Source organism: Nuphar pumila, chromosome 6 (assembly GCF_984573655.1).
Source record: "Nuphar pumila chromosome 6, dmNupPumi1.hap1.1, whole genome shotgun sequence".
In the NCBI taxonomy this organism is placed as follows: domain Eukaryota; kingdom Viridiplantae; phylum Streptophyta; class Magnoliopsida; order Nymphaeales; family Nymphaeaceae; genus Nuphar; species Nuphar pumila.
The window spans coordinates 9,043,056-9,069,498 of NC_143254.1; the positions used below are offsets into that span (position 1 = coordinate 9,043,056).

At 36.1% G+C, this 26,443-nt stretch overlaps 1 protein-coding gene across 1 annotated transcript in view; it reads right to left on the bottom strand.

The window, feature by feature from the left end:
- The window catches only part of LOC149833847 (Mitochondrial inner membrane translocase complex, subunit Tim44-related protein), an 82,527-nt gene extending 65,308 nt beyond the window's left edge, over positions 1-17,219 (bottom strand). Inside the window, exons 1-6 of the mRNA XM_090011063.1 lie at positions 17,095-17,219; positions 16,876-17,003; positions 16,560-16,657; positions 16,309-16,397; positions 14,876-14,950; positions 6,984-7,066 (exon numbers count right to left, since the gene is read on the bottom strand). Coding sequence (XP_089867189.1) covers positions 6,984-7,066; positions 14,876-14,950; positions 16,309-16,397; positions 16,560-16,623 — 311 coding nt within the window. The 5' untranslated portion in view covers positions 16,624-16,657; positions 16,876-17,003; positions 17,095-17,219. The remainder of the gene's footprint in view (positions 1-6,983; positions 7,067-14,875; positions 14,951-16,308; positions 16,398-16,559; positions 16,658-16,875; positions 17,004-17,094) is intronic.
- Between the last annotated feature and the right edge of the window lie 9,224 nt (positions 17,220-26,443).

The following is a 26,443-nucleotide window of genomic DNA, read 5'->3' on the forward strand; positions in this document are numbered from 1 at the left end:
GATGGGAGAGAGGCCACCGTTCTTTTTTTGTGCTTCCCTTTTTTTTTGGTTTTAAACTTAGGTTTTAATTGCCTTCTAACCTAGGTCTTAATGACCTAATGAAAAAGGAAATCTCCCCTTTACGTGAATGGGTTGGAGGTTGGGGAAAAAGAGAGAAAGAAAGAAGGGAAGAAGGAAAAGGGAAAGAAGAGGAAGAAGAAAAGGAAGAAAGGAAGAAGAAAGGGAAAGAGAGGGAAAAAGAAAAAGGAAAGAAAGAAAGAAATAGGGCTGGAGGTTTGGGCAACCACCTTGTGGGTCCCACCTCTCTAAAAAAAATAAAAATAAAATAAATAAATAAATAAATAAAAATCAATAAAAACAAAAATAAACAAATAAAAAGAAGCATCTTTTTTTTTTAATAAAATAGAAATGCAAATGAATGGGCCATCTCAGAGCGGGTCCAAATTTTGATTTTGAAATTCATTTTGACGATTAGAGGGGCAAAATAGTCTTTTTAGAAATTTTTTAGACGAAACGAGCTATTTTTGGCAGTTTTTGAAACGAGCTCCGATTTTAAAGTTCAATACCTCGTTGCGAAGCAAATCCAATGTAGAATTTGAAAATGTAATTTTGAAAGAAATCCAAATTGTTTTTCTCGAGAAAATGCTTCCAACAAAACGAGCTATTTTTGGTAGTTTTTGAAATGAGCTCGGATTTTGAAGTTCAATACCCCGTTGCGAAGCAAATCCAATGTAGAATTTAAAAATTTGATTTTGAAAGAAATCCAGATTATTTTTCTTGTGAGAAAATATTTCCAAATTTAGACTCTCGGGGGTAAAAATGTTAATTTTGGAAACCCGAGGTTTGAAATTGATTTCTGAAAACTTTTAAAACTCAATCTGGATTGAAATTTATAAAACTGGAGTTCTGGACTTCGAAAATGAAATGAAATGTGATGAAATGCTATGAAATACTAAGAAATGATATGAAATGATGAGAAATGACATGCGAAATGCAGACCCTGAATGGAGAATTTTAGATGTTAGACCCCGATTGGCAGCTGTACCAGTTTAAAAAGCATTAAAATTGATAAAATTTGCAAAATAGCTCAAGAAATGGTTTTCGGGACTCTACTGGGTCAGAGTGACACTGAAAATTGAAGTTCGAGCTGGATTGAACTGAGATGAGTTAGATTGAGCTGAGATGAGCTAGATTGAGCTGAGTTTTAGAGTTTCAGAACTCAAATGAACTGACCAGGCACTGACTCAACTGACCTTTTCGACTGAATTTTCAAGAAAAGCTGCCATTTTTAGAGAAATGATACGGAATGATCACTGGAGTGAAGTGAATTATGAACTTGAGCTGACTTTGAGCTGAAACAAAGGTCATTAATACTGAGGTGAACTAAAATCGAGGCTCAAACACTAGCTCAACTGACTAAACTTGGCTCAATTTCAGCTAGAAGAGCTAAAATGGACTAAAATGGGCTCCTGGACACCTAGAAATGATTTCGAACTGAAACTGGAGCGCTTGAACTCCTGGTGAGCTGAAGTTAGACTCTGAGGAATATGACTGACTATGAATGACTGACTCAGAGATAATTGGCTTGGATTTGAGTGAGAAATGAGCTCATTTCTGAAGAAATGATCCCATTTTGGCAGGAATGGTCAGAAATGAAAATGGTTTATTCATTATGAGCTCAGATGTGCTTGAAATGACTGATATTCTGACTGTTCTGAACTGACCAATGAGCTTGGTTGACTCCGACTGACTGGGGTCCGGGATGACCTAGGGGTAAAATGGTAATTTTCCTAATGAAAATGGGTATAATGGTGATTTTCTAAAACTGACTCGGGGTTTGACTCCTACACTGACCTAACAGGGTTGGCACTGCCTGAGGAGGGTTGTTTGAGAATGTATGAAGAAAATTTGGGGTGTTTACAATTAGGATACAGAATTTGCAAGGGAATTTGGTCGTCCACGGATGATGAAGGCATGCGGCTAATCAAAAAACAAGTCGTGGTAACCGCAACACCCTAATATGAAGCAGGAACATTTGATTGAATCATAAGGGTGCGGGCTACATCAAGGAGATGCCTGTGTTTTTGCTCAGCCACCCCATTTTGTTGGGAAGTATAAGCACACGTGGTTTGAGGTTGAATACCATGGCCCCGATAAAATTGCAACTGATTTTTTATTTCAATAACCAATGATTTGAGAATACTAGGAACTTTAGATCTTTCTTTTATTAAGAACACCCAAAACAACTTTAAAAAATCATCGACAACAACAAGATAATAACGACATTGAGTCCTGGTAGGAATCTTACTAGGACCTCATACATCCGCATGAAGAAGTTCAAAGACTTTATGACTGGACTGACTCTGACTAGAAGGAAACGAACTCCTATGATGTTTGCCCAACTGACATGATTCGCACTGGAATGATGTAGTAGATAGAATTTAAGGAATGACACGACGAAGCTTCGATAAAGACGGATGTCTGAGACGATGCCACTGAACAGGACTCAAGAAATCATCGACTGCAGCATAAATGTTTCCCACAGGGTGATGTAGATAGTAGACTTCATTTTCTTCATAGCCTCCACCAATCTTCTTCCATGTCAGCAAATCCTAAAAATAACAACACACACAGGATCAAATATCACCCTACAATTTAGCTCTTTTGTAAGACAACTAACAGAGAGTAAACTTTGAGGAAATGAAGGAGCATGAAGGACAATGTTCAACTGTAAGGAAGAAGATATAGAAACATTTCCCTGACCAATAACAGGGGAGGAACTCCCATCAGCTAATGAGACACCCTGATGTGCAGTAATAGCCTTTAGATTTGAAAAATTTTGAGAATTTCCGCATAGATTTTTAGATGCACCAGAGTCAATAATCCACTTACTATCATGGGGAGAAAGATAGTCTCATGTTGAGTAGGCCACACCAGCTACAGGAGAAGAGGAACTTGAAGGATGATGAGCAACCAGTTCATCATATTCTGCACGACTAAGAGTGATACAAGCACTGGGGAAAGTGGTGTCATTCGCTACATCTAGTTTAGTAACATTAGCTTTTGGAACATTAGGCTTCAATGGAGAAGAAGCAGGCCGTCCATGTTTATCCCAGCAACGATCTTCTAAATGTCCTGATTTTCCACAAATGGTACATTGGAGTTTACCTCTACCTCCCATACCTCTTCCACGACTTCTTCCTCTAACATTCAAAGTATTTCCTCGTCCATAACTAGATGGAACAGGTAAAGCAGATGACTGAGATACATGTTGAGATTGTGGAAGAGAGATGACAAGTCTACTTAACTGATTGTATGCATCAGCAAGAGTAGGAACATCAAACCCGGTTAACATTTGAACTTTAGCAACTCAGAACTCTGAAGATAGGCATGTGAGGAACCGAGCAACCATAGTCTGTTCTTGATTATCCTTTTGTTTTGAACAACACAGTGGTCTATGAGAATCAAGTCTTTCAAAAGCAGCTTTGATGGAGGCATAGTACTGGGCCAATGTCTGATCACCTTGCTGCAAATTATATATTTCTTGTTCAACTTGGAGAATACGACTCACATTAGTCTCTTGAGAGTACGTATATCGAAGATTGTCCCATATTTGTTTAGCTGTATTGTTGTAAATTAGGTCATCTGCAATATGAGGTTCAATGCCATTCATGATCCATGACATAACAATGTCATTATCTTTTTCCCAAGTAATGTATTTTCCTGTCTTATCATTTGGTTCAGATTCCATCAGTATGTGTTTTCTACGTTGTCCAGACACCGACAACATAAATGTTCTGGACCACTGTGCATAGTTAGTTTCATTTAATTTCACAGAAGACTCATAGGAGAAAGGATTTGTGAAGGTTTTATATTCCCCAATAGCCTCATTCTTGAAATCAGATTTAGAAACTTCACCCATACTGATGAATAACACTCCCTCAGTAGTCACCATGAATAGTGCTGATGCGATAAACTTTCACTTAAAAAAATGTTAAATCTGATAGAGATCGGCTCCACACTATGCAGATCCACTATGATGATGGGTCTTCACCATGACATCAGATCTGCGATCAAATCTGAACCAACCACAGAACAAATGATCTGATAAAAAAAAACCACGACTATTTAATATAAACTGTTCTTCACAACAACCAGATATGAATGAACCAAAATAGAAGTATGCAGGTCCACGACTGAAAAGTATATCCAATCTTCACCACACTCAGATGAGTCAGATCTGTAATCAGATCTCCAAAGAAAATCCACGACTATGTAATATAAATTTTTTTTTTCGACACCCAGATATGAAGGACCCAAAAACAGAAGTATGTAGGTCCACGACTGAAAAATATGTTTAATCTTCACCACACTCAGATTTGTGAGCAGATCTCTGGAAAAAAAATTGCAGATCCACGACTATTTAATATGAATATTTCTTCACGACAACCAGATTTGAACGAACCAAACCAAAAATATCCATGTCCACGACTGAAAACTATATTTAATCTTCACTACATTCAGATTTGTGATCAGATCTGAACTACCCAGAGCATACGGTAAAAAAAAAACACAGATCCACGACAATGGACTGCATTTAACCTCCACAAAAAAAATTTACCGTCACCCACTTCACGACTTCAACACAATACCCATACCTGTATCCACTCGGTTTGGTCGACAGAGACCCATAGATCCACGTGACTTTTAGATTTGATTACAGATCTGAGTCATGACTCCTGTCAGACCTCAGATCTGTTATCAGATAACAGATCTGTACCACTCGTTAAAAAAAAATGACACCTTTTATCTGATTCTCTTCACGTGAACCTTTTTATCGGATCCTCTTCACGTGATCTAATACCCTTCACTCAAACTTTGATGCAGAACTCGAGATCGCGCTCCCCAGATCGACGGCTTTGATACCATGTAGAAGAAAAAACTCAAGAGAATACTCAAAAACGAGAGAGAGAGAGAGAAAGAAAGAACTTAGAAAACTTAATTAGGTCTAATCTCCTTTAGTTTAAATAGAGATTAGCCAAGAGAGCAAATTTACATTAGAGTCCCTCATTAATTATAAAATACCAAAAACAACTTTAAGAATAAATAAACTTTACTTTAGAGTGGTCGACTTATCTTAACAACATTGTCAGTTATCAGTTGAATGGTTTGTTTCATGTGTTATGATTTTTTTTAATTTTTTGCTACTTTTTTCTGATTTTTATTGATTATTTTAGATTTTTTGAAAAAAATTATTAAAAATTACAATATTTTACGATAAAATACGGTCTTAATTTGAGCCCGACCAATACGGCTAACGATAAGATACTTACAACCTTGCTGCTAAGAGATAGCCTTCTCCTTCTTATATATATAAGAGTTGAATGCGCTCTTGTTCACGATGCATGTTGTATGCATATTTTAAGAGATAAAATATTTTTTCATTTGTCTCTGTGCGTGTGTCCTTAGTGGCCTATACTATCTTGTCCTTAGTGACTTTGTGAGTTTAGACTCCTAGAAGACTTTTGGCTTGTGGACTTGCTTCATTACAACTTTTACTCAAAAAGAGGAAAAAAGAAAAACTTGTACCAACAAAAGAGAAGCCAGAATCTCCATAGAGCGATCAACTCTTTCTGATATGAGAATACCATCCAGACAAAAGCAAGTATTCCAAAATTCTTATTCACTTGAAAGTCTTTGAATAATTGCGCCAGCAAAAGTCAAATATTGGGCAAACAAATGAAATATGAGAAAGAGATGAAAGGAAGAGAAGTCATCACTTCCCCGCAACACAAGGCACGAGTACCAACTAAATGCAGGTCATTTAATGATGCAGTATTTATGGTCCAAAGACTCCAAACCATGCAGTTTAAGCAGAAATCATATCTTGAACATTCACTCTCTACAAACATAAATGATAAAAATGAAAGCAAAAACCAACATCAATGCATCCATTTCTTGAACTTGTCAATAACAAACAATTAAAAAAGACCTTGATTGAAGCAAACAAGCAGAAATCACACCATATCGGTGTAGAAAATAAAATGTTTGGAGGCAAGGCCAGCCAAATAGCACGCAATGTTATCATTGGTTTCCTTTTTGTTCCATTGCAAAGAAGAAGGAAACTAGTAGTTATGTTCTTTTCTATTACAATCAGGTGAGATCGCTTTAGCTTTTACTTAGAACCCAATTTACCTCCTTGGCTTTGCTACCAAAAGTTACAAGATTCAAGAATTTTCCCAAAATTATTGTGAATTCCTATACCTCATTGAATCAACTTTGAACACACAACTTATAAAGGTTCATAAATCTGTAAGGCTGGTTTTTTCATAAGTCAACATACAGAGATCCAGTTCTAACTTATGGGACTCATGTACCTAGAAATTAGAGGGTTTGACCCATAAAACCCTTTCCTGTGCTCTAGATCGGGCTTAAGCAGATCCACTTGGCTTAGTTTGAACCTCTACAATCTAAGGGCAACCCACCCCACATGGATGAAGTCAACTAAATGGTTTTCCATCACACAACAAAAAAAACCTACCACAACAAAGTAGACCTACAAGTATGAGCAAGAATGACAACTTGAACCAAATCAAATCATTTCTGACATTAGAGGTAGGTGCTATATAGGCAAAAGGCTGACTTACAGGCCTTCATAAATTAAAATAAGTTAAAATTTTGACAGTAACCTGTGCTCCTGAAAAGTTAATCCAGACATCACACATGATGTACGAAGTATGTCCATCCATATCTCAGTTGACTTAAACAACTTCAAAAGTCACTTAACAAGGACACAAGATTTACCAGTCCTGTCTTAAGCCATGAAACAAATGGAACGGTAAAAGCCATGAGTGGACAAAGCATGTTCAGAAGTTATAATTTGCAACATCAATCATTAAAAGATGTTTATGGCCCTTAAGAAAACACTTCAAATTTTCAATGATACAAGATGAAACCAAAAAGAAACATAGAGCAGAGCAAACCTTCGCCAAAACGAAATGGGCTCCCGAAGCTTATATGGCTCATAGACAAATCCTGGGCTCAAAAGAGCCACTTTCATAGCCCCCTTCATTGAATAACAACACAGTTGAATAGATAAAGATTAGATGATTAGCAAAGATCAATTTTCTTCATCATTGATAATCAACAAATTAAAAAGGATTATATGACAAAGTTCCCAACTACTTCTGACATGTCCCCCACCCCACCCCTCCCAAAAAAAAACCCAGTCACACACAATGAGAAACCAAGAAATTGGTCAACATCACCAACACAGGCAGCAAATGTCCACAAAGGATTAATAGACAATGAGAGAGAGCCACATAAATGAAATGAAAGGCAACAAGAGAAAAGTAAAAAACATTAGAAAGCCACCTCAGATAATGAAAAACGAAAAAGGTATGAAATATCAATGATGCGTCAAAAAGGAAATAATACAACCCACAGCAATCCTATTGAGAACTTATCCTGCTTTAAGATGCTTTCAGAATGAGATGAGATGAAGGCAGAACAAAACTGATCATGAAATGTGACCAAGAAGACCTCTACGATCAAAATAGGGCAAAAGCCTCTCAATGTGCACGAATGAGATAGAATTTTTTTCACATGAATATAGATAACATATCATGTCCAGCTAGTGGCTTACATGGTTCATTTTTTCAATCCCAAAAAAAAATAATTCCAACAAGAAAAGAGAAGGATTGCATACCTAAAGACTTAATTGCAAATTTATCATCAAAGGAATACACCTAGAAAGCTATGTAGTCAAAAGCGCCAACTGATTAGTCCGCCTAATCAGCCTAAACATAAGTAAAATGCCTAGGCTTTGCAATTCCTAAGTGGGTACCTAAAAAGGTACCAATTTTGCCGACTAAGTTATTATTAGTACATATAGTTTGTTATTTTTCTGTATATGTATATATATATATATGCATGTGTGTTACTTTGCTTTAAGGATTTTTTATGTGAAATGTTGAAAACATGCACAGTTAATTTTAATTCATTATATTTTTTATATATGTGTGTGTTACTTTGTTTCTGATGAATTTTTCTATAAAAGCCTGAAAACATGTTTAGTATTATGGATTATGTAATATACTATATATATAGATATAGATATATATATATATAAATACTTGTTATTGTGCTTCTGCAGAAGGCTGAAAGCATATTTTGTTGATTATACTAAATATGTTATGAATAACTGAATACACACCGATATGTGTGTGTGTGTATATATATATTCTGGTTATGTATTGTAATATCACGTATTTTCGTACTTAGTCATTTCATGAGATTTTCGAAAATTTGGATAAGTTTGGGAGAAAAATCGTGAGGCTCGATTTTTAGACTGATGTCTTTGGGTCTGGGCTTGGCCCAGGTTCCATTGACAAGGTCGTTACGAGCCAATTAAAGCGAGATAAAGAGTTTTATTTTTTACCTTTAAATTCAAGCAAAAATCGACTAAAATTCGGGTTAATTTCAGGCGAAATTCAGAATTCAATATTTGTGTAATACGTCGTTGGATGCGTCTTGAAATTTTGAGTGCAACGATATTTTACTTTTTTGAATTCGAGTACCGGTTGGACAAAAAATCATAATTTTTCAAAAATTGAGCAGTTTGTCGTAACGGATCCGAAGTTGGATCGGGTTGGATCCAATGCGTATGATCCGAATTATTATTGATTTGGATCTTATTTAAGACCTACTTTAATCTGAATTTAATCCATATCTTGATCCATTTTCGTTTTAGGTATGGGTTTGGATTTTGGATCTAGATCCATATTTAAATCCAATGCCCAACGTTTTTACAAGCTTTAAATTCAGTTAAGAGCTTTAAATTGGAGTTAATTAAGTATAAAAAGTCTTCATAATCAATTTGACTATTTTTGAAAGCTTTTAAACAATTAATAATTAATAAATACAAAAAATAATTATTTATTTTTTATTAATTTCGAGTTTGTAATTAGGGCTTCCTAAGATGGGTCCTCATACTTACCTAAAAAGAGCTAAGAGGGTTTAAGAAGGACTTTAAAAAAAAATTGAAAAGTTTAGAAAAGTAAAAAAATATATATGTTTGGAAATTTTGAAAAGAAGGTGAGAGAGGATCCCAAGGGGGAAACCCTCTATCTCCAGCCCATCTAAAAAGGGGGGGTATATAAAAAAAAAAAAGGAAAAAAAAGAGAAAGAGAGGAAGAAGAAGAGAGTCTTCTTCTTTCCACCGTTTACCTTGCATCTTTTTCCGATCGTTGCAAAGGTGCGGGTCTCCTCTCTTGAATCGAATGAGATATTGAGTAAAGATGGGTTTCTCATGCATGATCTTGATGGAAATCTATGAGAGAGTAGATCTATACATTTACTCTAAAATTTATGGAAGAAGGTTAGATAGATTCTATTCCACGGTTTATTTTTTATTTATTCACTTTTTTTAAGAAATTTTTGTGTTTCACGATAATCCAGAATTTGTTTCATGATAAAATAGCCGGGTAGGTGGCTGAGTTATGACGTATGGATTTCCATCAATGTTCCGTGTTACGGATCGCTTCAGTTTCAGGCATGCGATAGGTAGGTATTCTCATACGCATGTGTTGTTCATCAAAAGTCTGCATAATGATGGGTCATATCGTATGAATTTACGCAGGTCTGAATATGCATGTGATCTTGAACAAGCATACGAATATAAGCTAAATGTTCATGTTCTGTTTTCTGTACACGTGTACACAACTGAATGGAAGTAGGCATATTCATGCGTCTGTGAGTAATAAAAGATCATGCAGCCCTAACCTGGATATGTGTATGCAGACCTCACTGAACCTGTTTAGGTGTGTCTTGGTATATCTAATACATGCTCTGTTTTGTTTCTTGTTCAAGCAATCTATATATATATATATATATATATATATATATATAGTAGAGGTTGTAGAAGCAGGTCTGGCACAGGCCATATCAGGCGCAGCCGATCGGCTGGGCAGGTTTGTTTTAAAAAAAAACAAATATATATATATATATATATATATATATATATATTTGGAGGTTTCGGGGTCGGGTCACTGGACCAGCCGAGTTGGGCTTGGCTGGCCAGACCTGGCAGCGCCTTGACAGGCCTGCCAGGCTCAGCTGAACCAGCTTAGCTGGCCTGGCTTGGCCTGTCAGGCCTGATGTGCTTGCAGGGGCCTAGCCGAGTGGGGCTCGACTGGGCAAGTATAAAAAAAAAAGGATTTTAATTTTTTTATAAATATGTTGTCCAGCCCAGGCAGCACATACACAGGCCTGAGCTGGGCCTGTGCATGAGCTGTCAGGCCCAGCCGACCCATCGGCTGGGCTGGCACGCCTAACCTGGGGCTGGCAGGGACTGGCCAGATCCAGTTAAGCTCTTGGGCTGGACTGGGACCCGGTCCAGGGTTGACCAAACCCGACCCAGCTGACTAGAGTCGGCTGGGCCTGTTTAAAACCCCAGCCGACGAGGTCGGCTGGGTCTAAACCCCCTTTATAATGAAAAACAAAACAATATATATATATATATATATATATATATATATATATATATATATATACACACACAGGTGTTTGATTCTTGTTTTACAAAAGAAAATTTTAGCATGTGCTGTGTATGTATTAAAAGGAGATGCAGATTATATTTATATGCACAGGCTACACTGATTCTTTGTTTTTATGTACATATTCATGGATTTGTTTAGCAGAATATTTGGCGACTGTTTATGTACCCTGTTATGCCTAGTTGCAATGAAAGCAAGTTACCTATGTTATGAAAATTGGTAGGCATGCATCTATGTTAGCAATGTGACGGAAACGGAATATGGGTGTTACCATGATCTGGTTAAACATGTATACAAATTTTCTGTTTTCATAACCATGTTTCAAATGAATACATTTTGAATGTGATTCACATGATGAGCTTAATGGTGCAAGTGACTTGGTGTAATGTTACGTGCCTAGTCATTATGCTAAGTGCAAAGTGTCGGCATAATGCATGAGTGTATATATATATATATATATATATATATATATATATATATATATATATAAGACTCATATGAACCTACCTCTGTACAACTGACTGGGCTTCCCATGTGAAATTAATTAATGAGAACATGCATTGCTATGCTGATGTAGAATTTAATAAGAGCACGCAATGCCATGTTTATGCAGAAATTAAACAAAATATATATTGCCATATTGATGCAGAAAATAATGAGAACCTGTATTGCCATGTTTATACAGAATTCAATGAAAATATGCATTGCTATATTTATGCAGAATTTGAGTTGAACATGCATTTGCTAAGTATATGCAGAATTTAATGAGCACACGCATTGATTTATTGAGATCATGCAATTGGCATGAATATGCACACTTGATGGGAATATGCGTTTACATGAGCACATGCATTCAAAGGAAATATGCATTGGCATGGATACGTGTACATAAATGAAAGAATGCACCTGACACAGTTGCATATGAATTAAGTAAATACATGCTTGTGAATATTTTTGTTTCATACGCATGATAACTGTTTGCATATATGAATTTGCATTTGGGACATGTGATTTGTGCTATAATTATAAATGGCATATTGCTTTGGTTTTTGCATATGGTGCATCGATGATACAAGGAGATCATCGCAGGCCTGAAGAGCCTTGAGCACTAGTTGCACCTTCTTTATTTACTGTTAAATGCATTGCAAAAATCACATGTATTTGTATTGCATTGTTCTATGTGTTTTCACGGGCGGAAGTCTCGTGATGGCTCTCGGAGGGGTAGATGTGAGTTGTTGTCTTTGTTTGCATACTGGATTTGCAAACCAAAGAAATAGGATAATAATAATCTAATAAAAATAAAAGAACAGTATTATGTACTTTCTGAGATGTCTCATCCGGAGTACGAGACTCTTGGAATTGCAGTTTTGGGAGACCACGAGAATACAAAAACTATGTGTGCGCTATTGTTACTCCTGAACCCGATACTGAGGTTCTTTCTCCTGGCCACGGTTTTAGGGAGAGTATGTCACTTTACCTGGGGGTGGTGTGTAGACATAGTTGTTGTTTTGGTATACCAAGAAAGTGACACTTATGGATGGGTGGTCTCTGATGTCCCCGACATTAAATGAGTGGTTTAATGTTCCGAAGACTATTTCGGACGAGGGATAAGTTTGGAACCTAGTAATAAAATACAAATTGTGTGTACTACACTAGAAACCTAACTTGACCTCCAGAATTTTACTCGTTTGATGTATCTGCATGCAACGGTAATTAAAAAGATGAACTTAAATTGTGTGCATTTAATAAGGACATGCATATGAAAAAAAAATCTAATAAGAGGTAATAATTTACTCATGCATTGCACTAAAGTCATGCATATTCTTGCTATGCATTAAATCATGCATATTTACCTGTTCCCTTAACTGTTAAATGTTGTTGAATGCTTAATGTTGTTCCACAATGCATGTTAAATTATTGTATTGCTTAAATTGTGATCTTTGTTATTTATTAAATGTTCTTTCATGCTTAATAATTATCTCTAATGCATGAATGCTTAATCGAATTACGAAATTGTCATAATTGCGTACTTCTAAAATATTGCATGAATTCTATTTTGTATTCTTTATGCTCATTTGATTCATTAGGGGGATTCGTACGCAGAATTCCTCAAATTTCTGACACCTTAGTTATGTGGTTTTTTCGCAACCGCAGAGGATTAGTAAAGCGGCTAGCTTCTGGGAGAGCTACGAATGTCACACTTTTGCTAGACAGTTCACAGATGGACAGTGTGGCTCAGTTTTTCCTTATTTACTTTTATGTCATTTAAATAACTCTGATATGTCTCTTGCAATTATTGTTAAACACTCTTTCTTTCATAATTAATAAATAATGAGTTGCTATGGTTTGAGATGATAAATGTAAGATCCCTTGTGGTGTAGTTGGTTATCCAATTGGGAGTGAAACTGTAAAGGTCCCGGGCCCCTGGGAATGTTTTCGCAATGATTTAAAAAAAAATGCATTTTCAAGGGGTATGAGTTGAGGTCATTACATGTATATTAATATATTTTGTGATGTGTAATTTTGTACTTGTGCGAATTTAACATATTTTTATGTATACGTTTGACACTCTTTTTTATACTTTTATTGGGGTACCGACTGGTCCGACTAGTCCTCGACTAGTCTTTTTAAAGGTTGACCAACTAGGCACCACCTAGCGCTTTTGACTACATAGCTAGAAAGTCTTACTTCATCATCACCATTCCTATTATGATTAGTTCTACACTTTAATATGTGTCCTTAATTTCCTCATAAATCATATTTCCATGAAATTCCCCCTTCCGAAATATAAAAACCTATTTCCAATTGAAAAAAAAACTTTGCTAACATACTATTTTTCCATAATTACAGACATTTTCTAAAATGCATACATATTCAGTCAGCTTTTAATCTAAGTTGTTTCAGTTGGTTTAGTTTTTTGGTAGATGAATCATCACATATTGTAAATTCTTGACATCATGCCAGCCAAGATCACCACAAATGCTTGTCAAAGCATTGAAGCAGGAACAGATAATCGCTCAATCAACTTCATCCAGTCAATGACATCACCAATATTTTGAAAATATCATGATATTATGGACATTTCAAGGTAGGACAATCATATTTTCAAAATATCACCAAAATACATGATGACATGAATATTATCATGATATTTTTGAAAAAAAACTTATTTTTATATTTTAAGCCTACTTTTTCTATTTTTTTGTTTCTTTTGTATTTTAAAAATTTTTAAAACTTCTTTCTTTGTATTTTTGCAAGAAAAATAATACAAAACCTATTATTTTTTATCTTTCTTATCATTATTTATATTTTTCAGTTTTTAAAGCTTCTCAGACTTTTCTAGTTTTCTGAGAAAAAACACTTCTTGAAAAAGACTCCGAGGAAAACCTTCAGTGAGAAATTGTTGAGAATGATGCTAGGGACTATGTTATCATCATATGATCACAATCCCTTGCCCACATCTTTAATCCGGTTTACTTAAGTTCCTTCTTAGTCATATTTTAATTAGATTTATCTCATGCCTGGTACCGCATGGTTCCAGTTTGAAACAACTATGAAATATTCTTTTGAAGCACATACTCTTTATGATAAATGATTTGCTTGCCCTGAAATGGCCTACCCCACCCAATAGGGAAATCTCAATTTATTCGATGTTTCAAAACAATCAAATAGATTGCCATGAGTGCCAAAGTCTAAGAGCCCAAACCATACGTGATTGAATAAAGTTCTCATTCCCCTCTATATGTTGCAGGTCAAGGGTTCCTTCTCCTTCCACTTCTTCAAATACTGATTCAGCTTTTTCATATAATTACATTTTTCTTTCTTTCCAAAAAACTTAATCTTTCTTAAACCTTCCAATTATATGGGCAATGCACGTTCACTCATCCATTACTTCAAGGAACTAGTATTGTATTCATTCATCCCAGTTTGTTTTAGACAATGTAGCATCATGTTTTACTACTTTGATTCTTTATATTCTCAAAAACTTGAACAGGGTGACATCATTAAAACTTTTCTCAATTTATTAGACGGATATGATAATAATTGGATTTGGATATAACATTGCAAGACCAAATTATATAGTAAAACAATGACAAAAAAAAAACTGCATCAGCCACAAGCAGGCACCACATATGAACCAACAATACAGCCTTGACAAGGTTATGGTTCTGAAACATTTCCAGTTATGTGCAGTTTCAAATGAGATAACATGAATATTTTCCTCTGTCCACCAAAACTCAAATAATTGAACCCAGCCCAAACATGGGGTCCCGTCAATATGTCTAAAAAATCATAAATATTTGACAAGTAGCACCTACTGTTTGCCGAATTTGAGGTGGTGCTTTTACTTGTGTGCTCATAAACCTATTTTGATCCACAGATAAGCTGCCAACCTGTGAGCATAAGATACTTAGTTTGATTCATAGCAAAGTAACAAGGCAGTCAAAATTAATTAAAACAGCAATTTGTTTCATGTCAGTAAGATCAGAGAAGAAGAAAGAAAAAGTGGAAGATGTATGTCAAAAGCCAATTTAATATCAACTACATGCAAGTTTAACAGCCAGCACACATCATAAAAACATGTGCCTGTTTGGATAGTTAGTCATACTGCCATCTATTTTTTTTAGAGTACTGCCACATATGACAAGGTGTCATGTTCACAAGGTTTACACACCATATTTTTTTAGAGTGCTGTTATGCACCAAAAGAAGGGTACACACCATAAGACAAGGTGCAAAATGTGCAACTAAGTGTCAGCAAATCTTTTTATGCATATTTCATAATGAAAGCCATGACAAAAATCAAGAGAAAGTGATGCAACATAACAAACTAGAGAGCTTGAAATTTATTGGTGCATGTTCACAAGGTTAGGGCTGTCAATGGGTCGGGTCAGGGTTGACCCCAACCTGCCCATACAACTAATAATCAGGTTCGGGTTCGGGTTTTGTCAGGTCATGAAAATATAATCCCAAACCCACCCGGACCCACATAATTTTAGAAATTTACTTTCATTAATATATATATATATTGCTCAGGTCGGGTTGGGTACCCAGCAATAATCATGACTCAAAACAGGCCCGCATATTGCTTGGGTCATGTTCGGGTCGGTACTATTCATGCCCATACCTGGAATTTGGGTTCGGGTTGGGTCAAGTACCTGATACAAACTGGACCCGTTAACAGTCCTACACAAGTTTATGATATTAAAAAAAATTATGCATTTATATGTGTGGATACTGATTTATATGAACGTGGCCTAGAATCAAGATTGCATAGGTTCTCTTGTGAAGTTCTGATACTAGAAAAAATATCAAATGGAATGAAACAGTACATTCATGAATCTAAAATCTATTCACCTGTGTACTTGGGTAAAATATATCACATCTTTTTCCTTGAAAAAGGAAGAGATTACACACTAAAAGAGCATCTCACCAAATTTTCTTATTTGTGATGCTTGCTAATTCATTGCAGATCCAGTACACTGGCCTCGTTACTAATATTCTATTTGGCCCAACCTAAACAAACAGAAAAGGAAATATGCGCTTCGAATGGGGCCACATTTAATGACATTGGATCCAGTTGATTCAAGAAGAAAAACACCAAAAACACCAATTTATTTGCACCCTATGGGCATTAGAAGATGGTAGGGAGGGAGTCGATAATTTCTATATCATTCAGAACCTAGGTAATAAAAGTTACTATCTAGGTAATAAATTTGATAAATAAAACAAAAAGATAGCAATTGGCTTACCACAGTAGACTGAAGTAGCTTTGCATTTTCTGCATTCCATTTGTGATGGTCCTTATAAGAACGTGTTAAGATGCTTCGGAAAATGGAACCTAACTTAGGTTTTTGAGGAAATATGTTAAGCATAAGAATTTCACAATGTAAGACTAACAAAAAAATATCCATAACATTGACTGCCCACTCAACAAATTCTCCTTGCAATAGGCACCAATGGCATTGCAAAAAATTGGGCACCAGAAAATCTCAGAAGATACCATAAGAGATGTCTGAACTGAAGATATTTGATCGAAGATCCCCATTCCTCACCGACCCCACCATGCTATTACTCAAAAATCTCGCAGAAACTCCAAACCTAAGAAGCATATGAACATCAAGAAAACAATAACAGAAGGAACCATCATTGAAAGCAAATACATCTAAAAGAGCAGCCTAACGGCATGGAACCAGTGCACCTAAAACATGATGAAGGTAAGGAAATGTGCTTCCAAAATGAAAGGAAAGAGCACATGAGCCCGGTAAAAAATAGCAAACGAGCAAGTGAAACCAAATTGTTGAAGCAAAAGTTAAAACCTAATTTGTGGAATCAAAGGGGGAAGAAAAGAGGCGGGCGATCTTGCAGCGAAGAAATCTCGATAACGGATTAGAATTACGTGTGCCCTGACAAACGACGGATAGACGGCGGCGGTCGACCGCAAGCACTAACAATCAAACAAGCCCCAAGGATTCATTCAAAGAATCCACAGAAATTTGAGAAATCAAATGAGGGGTGGACAGGGACTACGATCTCACAAGGAGGAGGCGTCGCTCTGTTGGAAGCCGCCGCGACGGAGACTGCGGAAAGCCTGCAACCTCGTGAATGCCATGGGGATCGAAATGCGCCACAAGGAGGAGAAGGAGAAGGAGACGAGGAGAGATTGGCGGGATTTCGTGCCCTAAAGAAAAAGGATCGCTGGGTTTTTCAAATGCAAAGGACTCGTGACTCATGAAAAAAGGCGTTGGACTGCCGCCAATCTTCCTTTTTTTATATATAGAGTAATATAAACTAGAATATGGGCTGAAATATGAGAACTACAATTTTTTTTCAAATCCAACCATGTGGATGGCCTTGGCACGGTGAATTTGCTGGGAATAAACTATTGGAGTGTCTATTTTGGATGAAAAATGTGATTTTTCAATGTTTGAATATTTATGAAGATTATGAGCTATTGATTTTAAACCTTAAAAAATATAATTTATGCATCAAAACAGAATGATTCAAAATACGACAACATCAACTAGGCCTTCATCCCAAAACAATTGGGGTCGGCGATATGAACCCAAAAAAAAAATCATTTTAGGTCTTCCAAATGAATCCTTCTCCTCCAATCATTTCTATCAAATGTCATGTCCTTGGTGAGGTTCAAAGCATTCATATCCTTTCTTATCACCTCCATTCATGTCTTCCTAGGACTACCCCGACCTCTTTTAACTAATATATTTTCCCATTTATCCATCCTTCTAACTGGAGCATCATTAAGCCTTCGTCGAATATGTCCAAACCACCGTAAACGATTCTCTCTCATTTTATTTTCAATGGGTGCAACGCCTACCTTCTTACGTATCTCCTTGTTCTGAATCTTATTCTTTATTGTATTTTCACACATCCATCTCAGCATACGTATCTCAGCTACACTCATTTTTTGAATATGATGTCTCTTGGCAGCCCAACATTCCGTACCATATAGTAAAATGGGCGTAATAGTCATCCTATAAAACTTTTCCTTCAACCGCAATAGCATTCTACAATCGCACAACACTCCAGTTGCACATTTCCATTTCATCCACCCAACCTTTATCCTATAATTTACATCTCCATCAATTTCTCCATACTTTTGAATGATAGATCCTAAATATTTGAAACAATCATCCACCGGTATTTCTTGCTCACCAAGCTTACTACATTCCCATCACTACTTCGTTGCTTACTAAACCGACATTCTATGTATTATGTCTTACTCTTACTCAACTTAAAACCTCTTGCTTCCAATGTTTGTCTTTATAATTCTAACTTAGCATTAACCTATGCTCTAGACTCATCAATCAAAACAATATCATCAGCAAAGTACCACGACACATTTTCTTGAATTGATCTCGTAAGTTCATCCATCACTATGACAAATAGGAAAGGGCTTAAAGCATATCCTTGATGTAACCCAACTTTTATAGGGAAATTGGTTGTCACCCCTCCACAAGTGCGGACATTGGTTACTACTCCTTCATACATATCCTTAATTATACTAATGTACTTGAGAGAAACACCTTTCTTCATGATTCAAAATAAAAAATAAAAAAATCCTGAAAATCTTGTTTCACACATTAGTTTTTATATTTTCTGCATTATTTTTGTTTAGTTATATATATATATATATATATATATATATATATATATATATATATATATATATATATATATATATATATATATATAGGTTTGACCCTCTTCGAAAATCAAAGTTTTAAGTATTTTTTCTCACATCTTATATGGTAGACGTGATCTATAGGTTTTGTTTGGTGGAAATTGGCTTTTACATAGCGGAATCTGACCTGGGTGCAGTCTTGTGATCCAAAATAGGAGGTACCAATTTTTCTGGGTTGATAAAAATATATTTTCTCATAAAAAAAGCACGATTCAAGAGTCTATTCTCATTGTATTGAGCATGTTGAACACATCTAACAATTCAGATCTATCATAAAATATTTAAAACCTATGGGGCAGATCAAGGACTAGGGCCTCATATGTTAACTTCTCTCTTTATATATATATATATATATATGCTGAGAGTAGCTCTTCCTGCCTTATGATTACAGCGCTTGCAGCATAAAACTCTGTGGCTTACCCCTTACCTGTAGGCAGTGGCCACCCTTTGGCTGGTGCCAAGGATGATGCCCATGAGATTTGAACCGAAATCACCAACTTAGTGGCTTATAGGCCTCATCCTACTACGCCAAACCCCTTTGGGGCTGCTGTCAGTCCTCCAGTGATACCCGGGTGGGGTTCCACTTGGGTTCTCTCATACCCAATTTTGTATCGGGTCTAAAAGTTAGACTCAATCCCAAACTAGATCCTATTTTGGGTATGCCTGAGAATTATGGACCCAAATAAGCTAATGGGTTCAGGTATGTACTTGACAGCTCTAATCAGGTCCGGTCTTAGATAGACCCATTTTTTAATGGATTTATGAATTATAACCATTTTGATTCATGCAAGTGTCCGGGTCCAGGTATGACTAAAAATACATAACCCATATGGGTTGACGTGTTCGGGTATAATTGGTTTGGATGGGTTTTAGTTCGGATCTTGGTATGATTGGTATTTTAGATACAATTGCCCTTAGCCAAAATTTAAATATGTAAATTAATCTATCATAAAAAAATATGTAAATTAATGGATTCGAATATTCACTAAGAATATTATTTGCTAATATCCCTCAGCAAAATAGGTATGAACGGGTTCTGGCTTTAAACCGGTTCTAATGGTGGATCGGATTTAAATACATTCGTGTGTTCGGGTCGGTTCAAGTATGAAACAAACTTGGGTACATAATTGGTTCGGTTTTGGACCGGCCTATGTACGAAAAAGGTTTGGGACTTTGGGTATATGTCAGGTTTAGGTTCGGTCGGTTCACTTTTACAATTTGTAGAAATATTCGGGTTGGGTATGAAAACAGGTATCTGAGTTGGGATATCGAAGACTATGATGCTGTTAAGTCTTGATCCGAACATATGGAGATCATAGTGACAAACGTTTTTTATCGGCAAAATCTCGTTTTTCAAAAACTTGCAAGAAATTGAAAAAAAATCATAAATCTCACATTTTTTAGGGCAAACTCTCAGCAATAAAAAAATTAATTTAAAAATATATAAAATATTTTTTATAAGAAAATATTCATAAAATTTATTTAAAATAAAAATACATGGTTTTTTCACGATAAATAGCCGTTTAAAACGTAAATATCATGTTTAAATAGCAGTATTTATGTTTTCTTCATGAATCTCTTAATATTTTGAAAATCTCTCGATAAATTGCCGTTTTAAACTTTCAGGCAATTTCTCGCAAGATTTTCATAAATCTCGTGATATTTGTCACTATGATGGAGGTTGCGATTGTGCCCCATGTTTGGCTTCTTCTTCTGGTATCTTCTCCAGTTTAATTTTTACAATATGTAAATACATATAAGTATATCCTCAATGTTTAATAAATTGAAATAATCTCATCTCTAATTGCGGTAATCACGGCTCTATTAGTTAGATATGTTAAAACACTTCCCCGTTAATTTCTGCTTGGTAAATTGGATGAAGTTAGCTTTTCTCTTGTAGTATGGTCAACTTGGTACCTTCTGTTTTGATTTGTTAATCTTTGTGTATGCATTTGAAAGGGTATGTGCTGATCTTTTCAGGTGCTAATTAAGATGTTTTTGTTTTGGTTTGTGCCAGTTCCTGAATGTTGTTATGATTCCTCATATATATTGACTGATCTTATAGTCAGTCTTATAGCTTGAAATCAAGGGATAAATTGGGGTCTTCATTGACGTTGATTTGGTTAGGTCAGAAACTTGGAATTGGCTGGGAGTTGGAGCTAGTAGGCTTTCTTTCTACTGGGATTTCTGCTAAGCTGCCTGAGTCTCATCCAAATCAGTTGTCTACAAACCTAGTCATTGACAGCAGAAGAAGTTCATGCAACCGGAGAAACGAGCTTGTGACGTTTATGCTGCCTGAGCTAAAGTGTTTTATGTTGGATTTTTTTATTGGATTCAACCTAGATATGACCCGAGCACATCAAAAGACCAACATGGAAGTGGCTTTTGGCCCTTGAGTTTTGGGGGTTACAAGACAGTTACTAGATATCATAATTGTTCATGCATGTTAAAACACCCATTATGAGCCTCCCACCAATCTCCCACTATAAATAGGCCTCCTGTTGAGCTTGATGAGAGGTACAAGAGTGATACCTATTTCTCTCGTTCTCTGTGATTCATGTGTCTGGCTCACCTTTAGACCTGCCGGCCTGGACTCATCGGGGACATTGATTGGTTGAGGAGAACGCCAACAACCCACATCCACTGAAGCCTCGTCTGGATTATCCATGGCCGCTTTCGATAAGTGACGCTTCCCGATCCATCTAAGCTAACATTGGGTTAAGGGTCCACACCATATTTCTGCTGTGAGTATTCTGGGTGTGGGTGTATCGACGTCCATGTGACGCTCGCTGAAAAAATTACCAGAGTTTTTTTTTCTCCCTCATCGAACTCTCGTTCAGTTTTAAGGTAGTCGACGGAGAGGGGTGAGGCATTGGCCGGCGACCCACTACCTACAGGTCGGCAGCAGTTGTTGCCGCCCTCACGAAGGCTGGTGGTGGTCGCCGCCGATAAGCAGGGTCATCAGAATCTGGTCTCAGCCAGATATCGGCAGCCATCGGGAGACCGAACAAGGCCCTGTCTGACAGGGGCTGGTCGTCAAAGGTTGGCTATCGCCGATGGAGTATCAGGTCAACCGTCGTGGGCGTTTGCCGACGGCAGAGGCCAAAAATGGAAGGCGAAAGGGTATGAAACCCTACTAAAAAAATAAAACGTGTAGAGGTGGTGGGGGTTAGGATTCACTGTACCATTGTAGCTACATTGAATCCTGATCCTGACTCAGACAAAATACATTGGGTTTTTTCAGATGGATTCAAGTTTGTACCGCATCGGTGTGACTCAGTCCTAAACCTGAAACCCAATACATTGGGTTTTTTCGGGTGGATTTGGGTCTGTACCGCATCGTTGTGACTCGATCGTGAACCTTAAACCTAATACTTTGAGTTTTTGGGGGCGGATTCGGGTTTGCACAGCATCAGTGTGACTCGGTCCTGGAGCTGAAACCCAAAACATTGGGTTTTTTTGGGCGGATTCGGGTCAGTACCGCCTCGATGTGACTTGGCCCTGGACCCAAAACCCATTACAAGGTTTTCGAGTGAACTGAGATAGACACCAACCCCGCTCAAACTCGGTCCAAGACCCGGACCCGTTTCAGGGTTTCTGGTGGAACGGGTATGATTCCTACCCAATCAAACCCGATCTTGGACCGAGACCTGTTTCAGGATTTTTAGGCAGACCGTGTGTATGCCCGATCTGGTAAGACCCGGTCCTAGGACCCGACCCATTATAGGGTTCCAGATGAACTGGGTCAGGGTTTATGGGTCGGATCAGGTCAAGAACTGAACCCTCTTAACCTATCCTACAACATAACCGGTTTTGAAACCGATTCGGTCCTTTTGGAGCCGATTCAGTCCTTCTGGAAACCAATTCTGCAGTTTCTAGAATCGATTCAAGCTTTCTGGAATAGATTTGGGCATCCTGAAAACTGGATGAGAGGTTTTGGGGACCGGTTAAGGGGTTTTCCCAATCAATTTAGGGGTTTTTAGGACTAGTTGGGGGTTTCTAAGATCGGTTCTAGGTTTATGAAACTGGTTCAGGGTTTCTATGATAGGTTCAAGTTTTGAGTGACTGGTTAAGAGTCTTTAAGGATTTGTTTGGGTTGTTTTTCAGGCCCAATATCGGCTAACTTGTAAATGCATGTCATTCTCATAACTCACATACTTTTTGGTGACTTGAGTATGATATTTGATATCTTTCATATTGTTTTTGAGTTATCTATGATTATTTAAGCATGAGATTATGAATGTAAGCATTTTTTTTGTGTTGTGACATGCCTTAAAAGTACCTACCTTAAAAGATTTCGATCAATTCACTCTTGCAATCACCAAATGATTTGAGTTGTGTTGACTCAGGATTCCTTTGATCGTGTTGAGAGCAATATTCAGTAATATGATTGTGTGTGACTTTATGAAACAATGATTTTACCCAAAAATAAGTCATTGTATTTCAATTTCACAAAAGAAATAGCGATAAGTGTGTACACCATCCCATGAAGCATAATTGTAAACAAAAGTACAATATTAAATTGCCTCTAGTTACATTATTTACTAGCTTCATCAATTAACACTTGTTTCCTTATGAACTGAATAGTCAAAGCCACCATGAGTATTATTGATTTCACCAAAGTGGAACAATAATGACCCTAGTATGCTTGCCTCAAAAAATGTGAATAATAAATGGTTTCAAATTTGCCTTTTCAATGTGAATCTTATATGAACAATTACTAAGTAATTTTATTCGTTCTTGCAATACCTGATTCTATAATCATTGATGGTTCCAGCAATATTCTCATTTTAGACTGATCTAATTCTTTTTATTGAAAAAAAATTATATTGTTCACTTAGGGATACAAGGACTTATATTTAGCCTTAAAAACTGACAAACTTCCCACTTTAATAGAGTAAACTACAATCGATAAGAGGGCTACCATTGAGAAGTGAAAGTATTCAAATAAGCTTAGCTTGTTGGTTTAACAATCTTGAGTGACTAAGAATATTTGAGATGTCATCCCTCACTTCAAGATAATAAAGGAATTTCTGAGTCATTAAGGCTCAATTCGCCAGTTCTAATAAGGTTAGGACTAGTACTCTCATGTTCTAATTAGCACATATAAAATATTCTAAAGATATTTACATCTCACAACATATTTTGAAAATAAGAAACATTGCATCTCAACTTAATGACATGAAGTTATTCATTTCTAAATTCTTTTTAATTCATTTGATTTTGACCTCATTGCTTATAGAATATGGACCCTTCAAAATCCCTTACAACACATATAATGATTAGTGGTCCTTTAATGACCTCTTAAGTAAGTGTATTCAGGAGAAAAAAAAAATTTAAGGGTGAGAAAGTGCAATGTACACATATGACTTCTCATCAAAGAAAGTATAGGCTTGGGGCAAAGAAGGGTTCCTTAAAAAAAAAGTAGAAAACTGCTAGGAGACTTCAAACTCTCAGATGAATGCCAAATATTAGTCTGGAGGTTCTTCTATAAAGTGCTTCTTTTGTAATAAAAAAGGACTTAAAAAGGTAAATTGCTTGAAACATAAGAAATAACTCGAGAAGAAATGTAACAACTTATTTGTTTCTCATGAGTACAATTTAATTCATATTCTATTATAAAGTTAGTGAATTGATTTGGGTGCCACAGTGTACATTGTCAGTTTTTTCTAAATATTTATGAACAAAAGATAACCAACAAAACTTAAAAGAAGTATCTTCTACAGAAATAAGATGCGTTCGCATATAAAGAACGTTTGGACCTGCATAGTTGTTTTGGAGTATTAATTCATTTTGAATTTAATTGATACATTTTATGTTTCATCTTATAGTTGAAATTTTACTTCTATTTCAAAACTTGATAAGTTTGGTTTTATATTTAATTTTAAAAACTCAAAGCTTATTATTGTTAAAAATTACATTCATGGTTGTTCTGCATATGTATGTGATGGTTTCTATCGTTTAAAAACTAAACTTTATATTCAAAAATCTCATTTTGTTGTGAATATGATGATTGACAATAAACATGGTTTAAAGGATGTTCAGTCATATTTGCTTTGGAATCGAAGGTTTCAACCTATGTCACATGGGTGCGGGTGCGACGCAATTTCAAAATTTTTGGACACGGAGACTCGGCTATATATATATATATATATATATATATATATATATAACAATAATTGTAGTAAACAATTAAAATTAAGATAAACACATCTATGGGCCATGGTTAAAGGAAAAAAAACTTTAAACTATGACCTTGTGAAATGGTCCATAATCTTTACTGGTCCAATTTTTGAAATGACCCCTTTACTATAGCATTCACATCTTTGTGATATGTCCAGTTTTGACATTCAAATGTTTAAACTTTATACATTAACAGTTGCACAGACTATGCAATAGAGTATGTGATTGTGCATATTCACACAGACTGTGCAGTTGCATAGTCTGTGACTGTGCAACTGCATTGCACAGTCTGGTTATATATTTAAAAAATATATATTTAAAAATTTGATTTTTTTTTGTTTTTGTCCTAAAAATGGATATTTTTGGACTCGGTCAAAGCTGATCGAGTCTAAAATGTGGACAGACTCGGCCTTGACTCGTTGACCGAGTTCGACTCGGCGTTGACCGAGTCTGGGCCGAGTCCGAAGCCGCACCCGTGTCGGGGCGTGTCGACTCGGGTGCGGCACCTCCCTAGCCGAGTTCGTGTGACATAGGTTTTAACACATATCGAAAGAGAAAACCCAAAGACTTATGAAAAAAAAGGATTATTGGATCCCTTGACTTTATGAATACGCAACCATGTGTTTACTACATAAAGGCTAAGCAGTCCAACACATAAAAAAGATATCAAATAAAGCAATGACAAATTAGAGATTGTGCATACTGATATTTGCAGGTCGTTTGCCTCGTGTTACATGGGTGAAAAGTATTTTGTTACCTTTATAGATGACTACTCTCATAATATATATTTTTATTTACTATTTGAGAAATCTAAAGTCTTTTAGATTTTTTAGAATTTAAAGAAAGAAGTATACAAACAAACGAGTGAAGTTATAAAAGTGGTCAGGTATGATAGAGGTAGAGAATATTATGGTCATTTCATTGAGATGAGACCAAATAAAGGGCCATTAGCGTGATTTTTAAAGAAAGAAGGAATCGTGCCTCAACGCACTATGTCCGGCAGTGCCTAACAAAATAATGTAGCTAAAAGAAAAAATCATGCGCTTAAAGAAATGGTTAGAATAATGTGAAACTCAACTCTTCCCTTGACCTTGTGGGGAAAAGCTTTTAGGACAACAGTGCACATATTGAATACGGATCTTATGAAGGTTGTCAAAAAAACTCCTTATGAGTTATGAACTGGTAAAAAATCTTTTTTGTTATATATGTGTATATGCGGATATCCAACTAAAGCTAAATTATATAACTCGAATATAAAAACCTTTTATCCTATGATGACTAGTATTTTTTTTATTGGTTATCCAGAATTTAGTTTATAAATTGAAGAAATCAATCTATGGACTTAAACAAGCCTCCCGATAGTGGTATAAAAAGTTCAATCGGGTGATTTTGAATTCACTGAAAAACATTGTTGATCAATGTATATACCTTAAAGCTACTGCGAGCAAGTTCATAATTATGGTTTTGTATGTTGATGGTATTTTTTTTTGCAACTAATG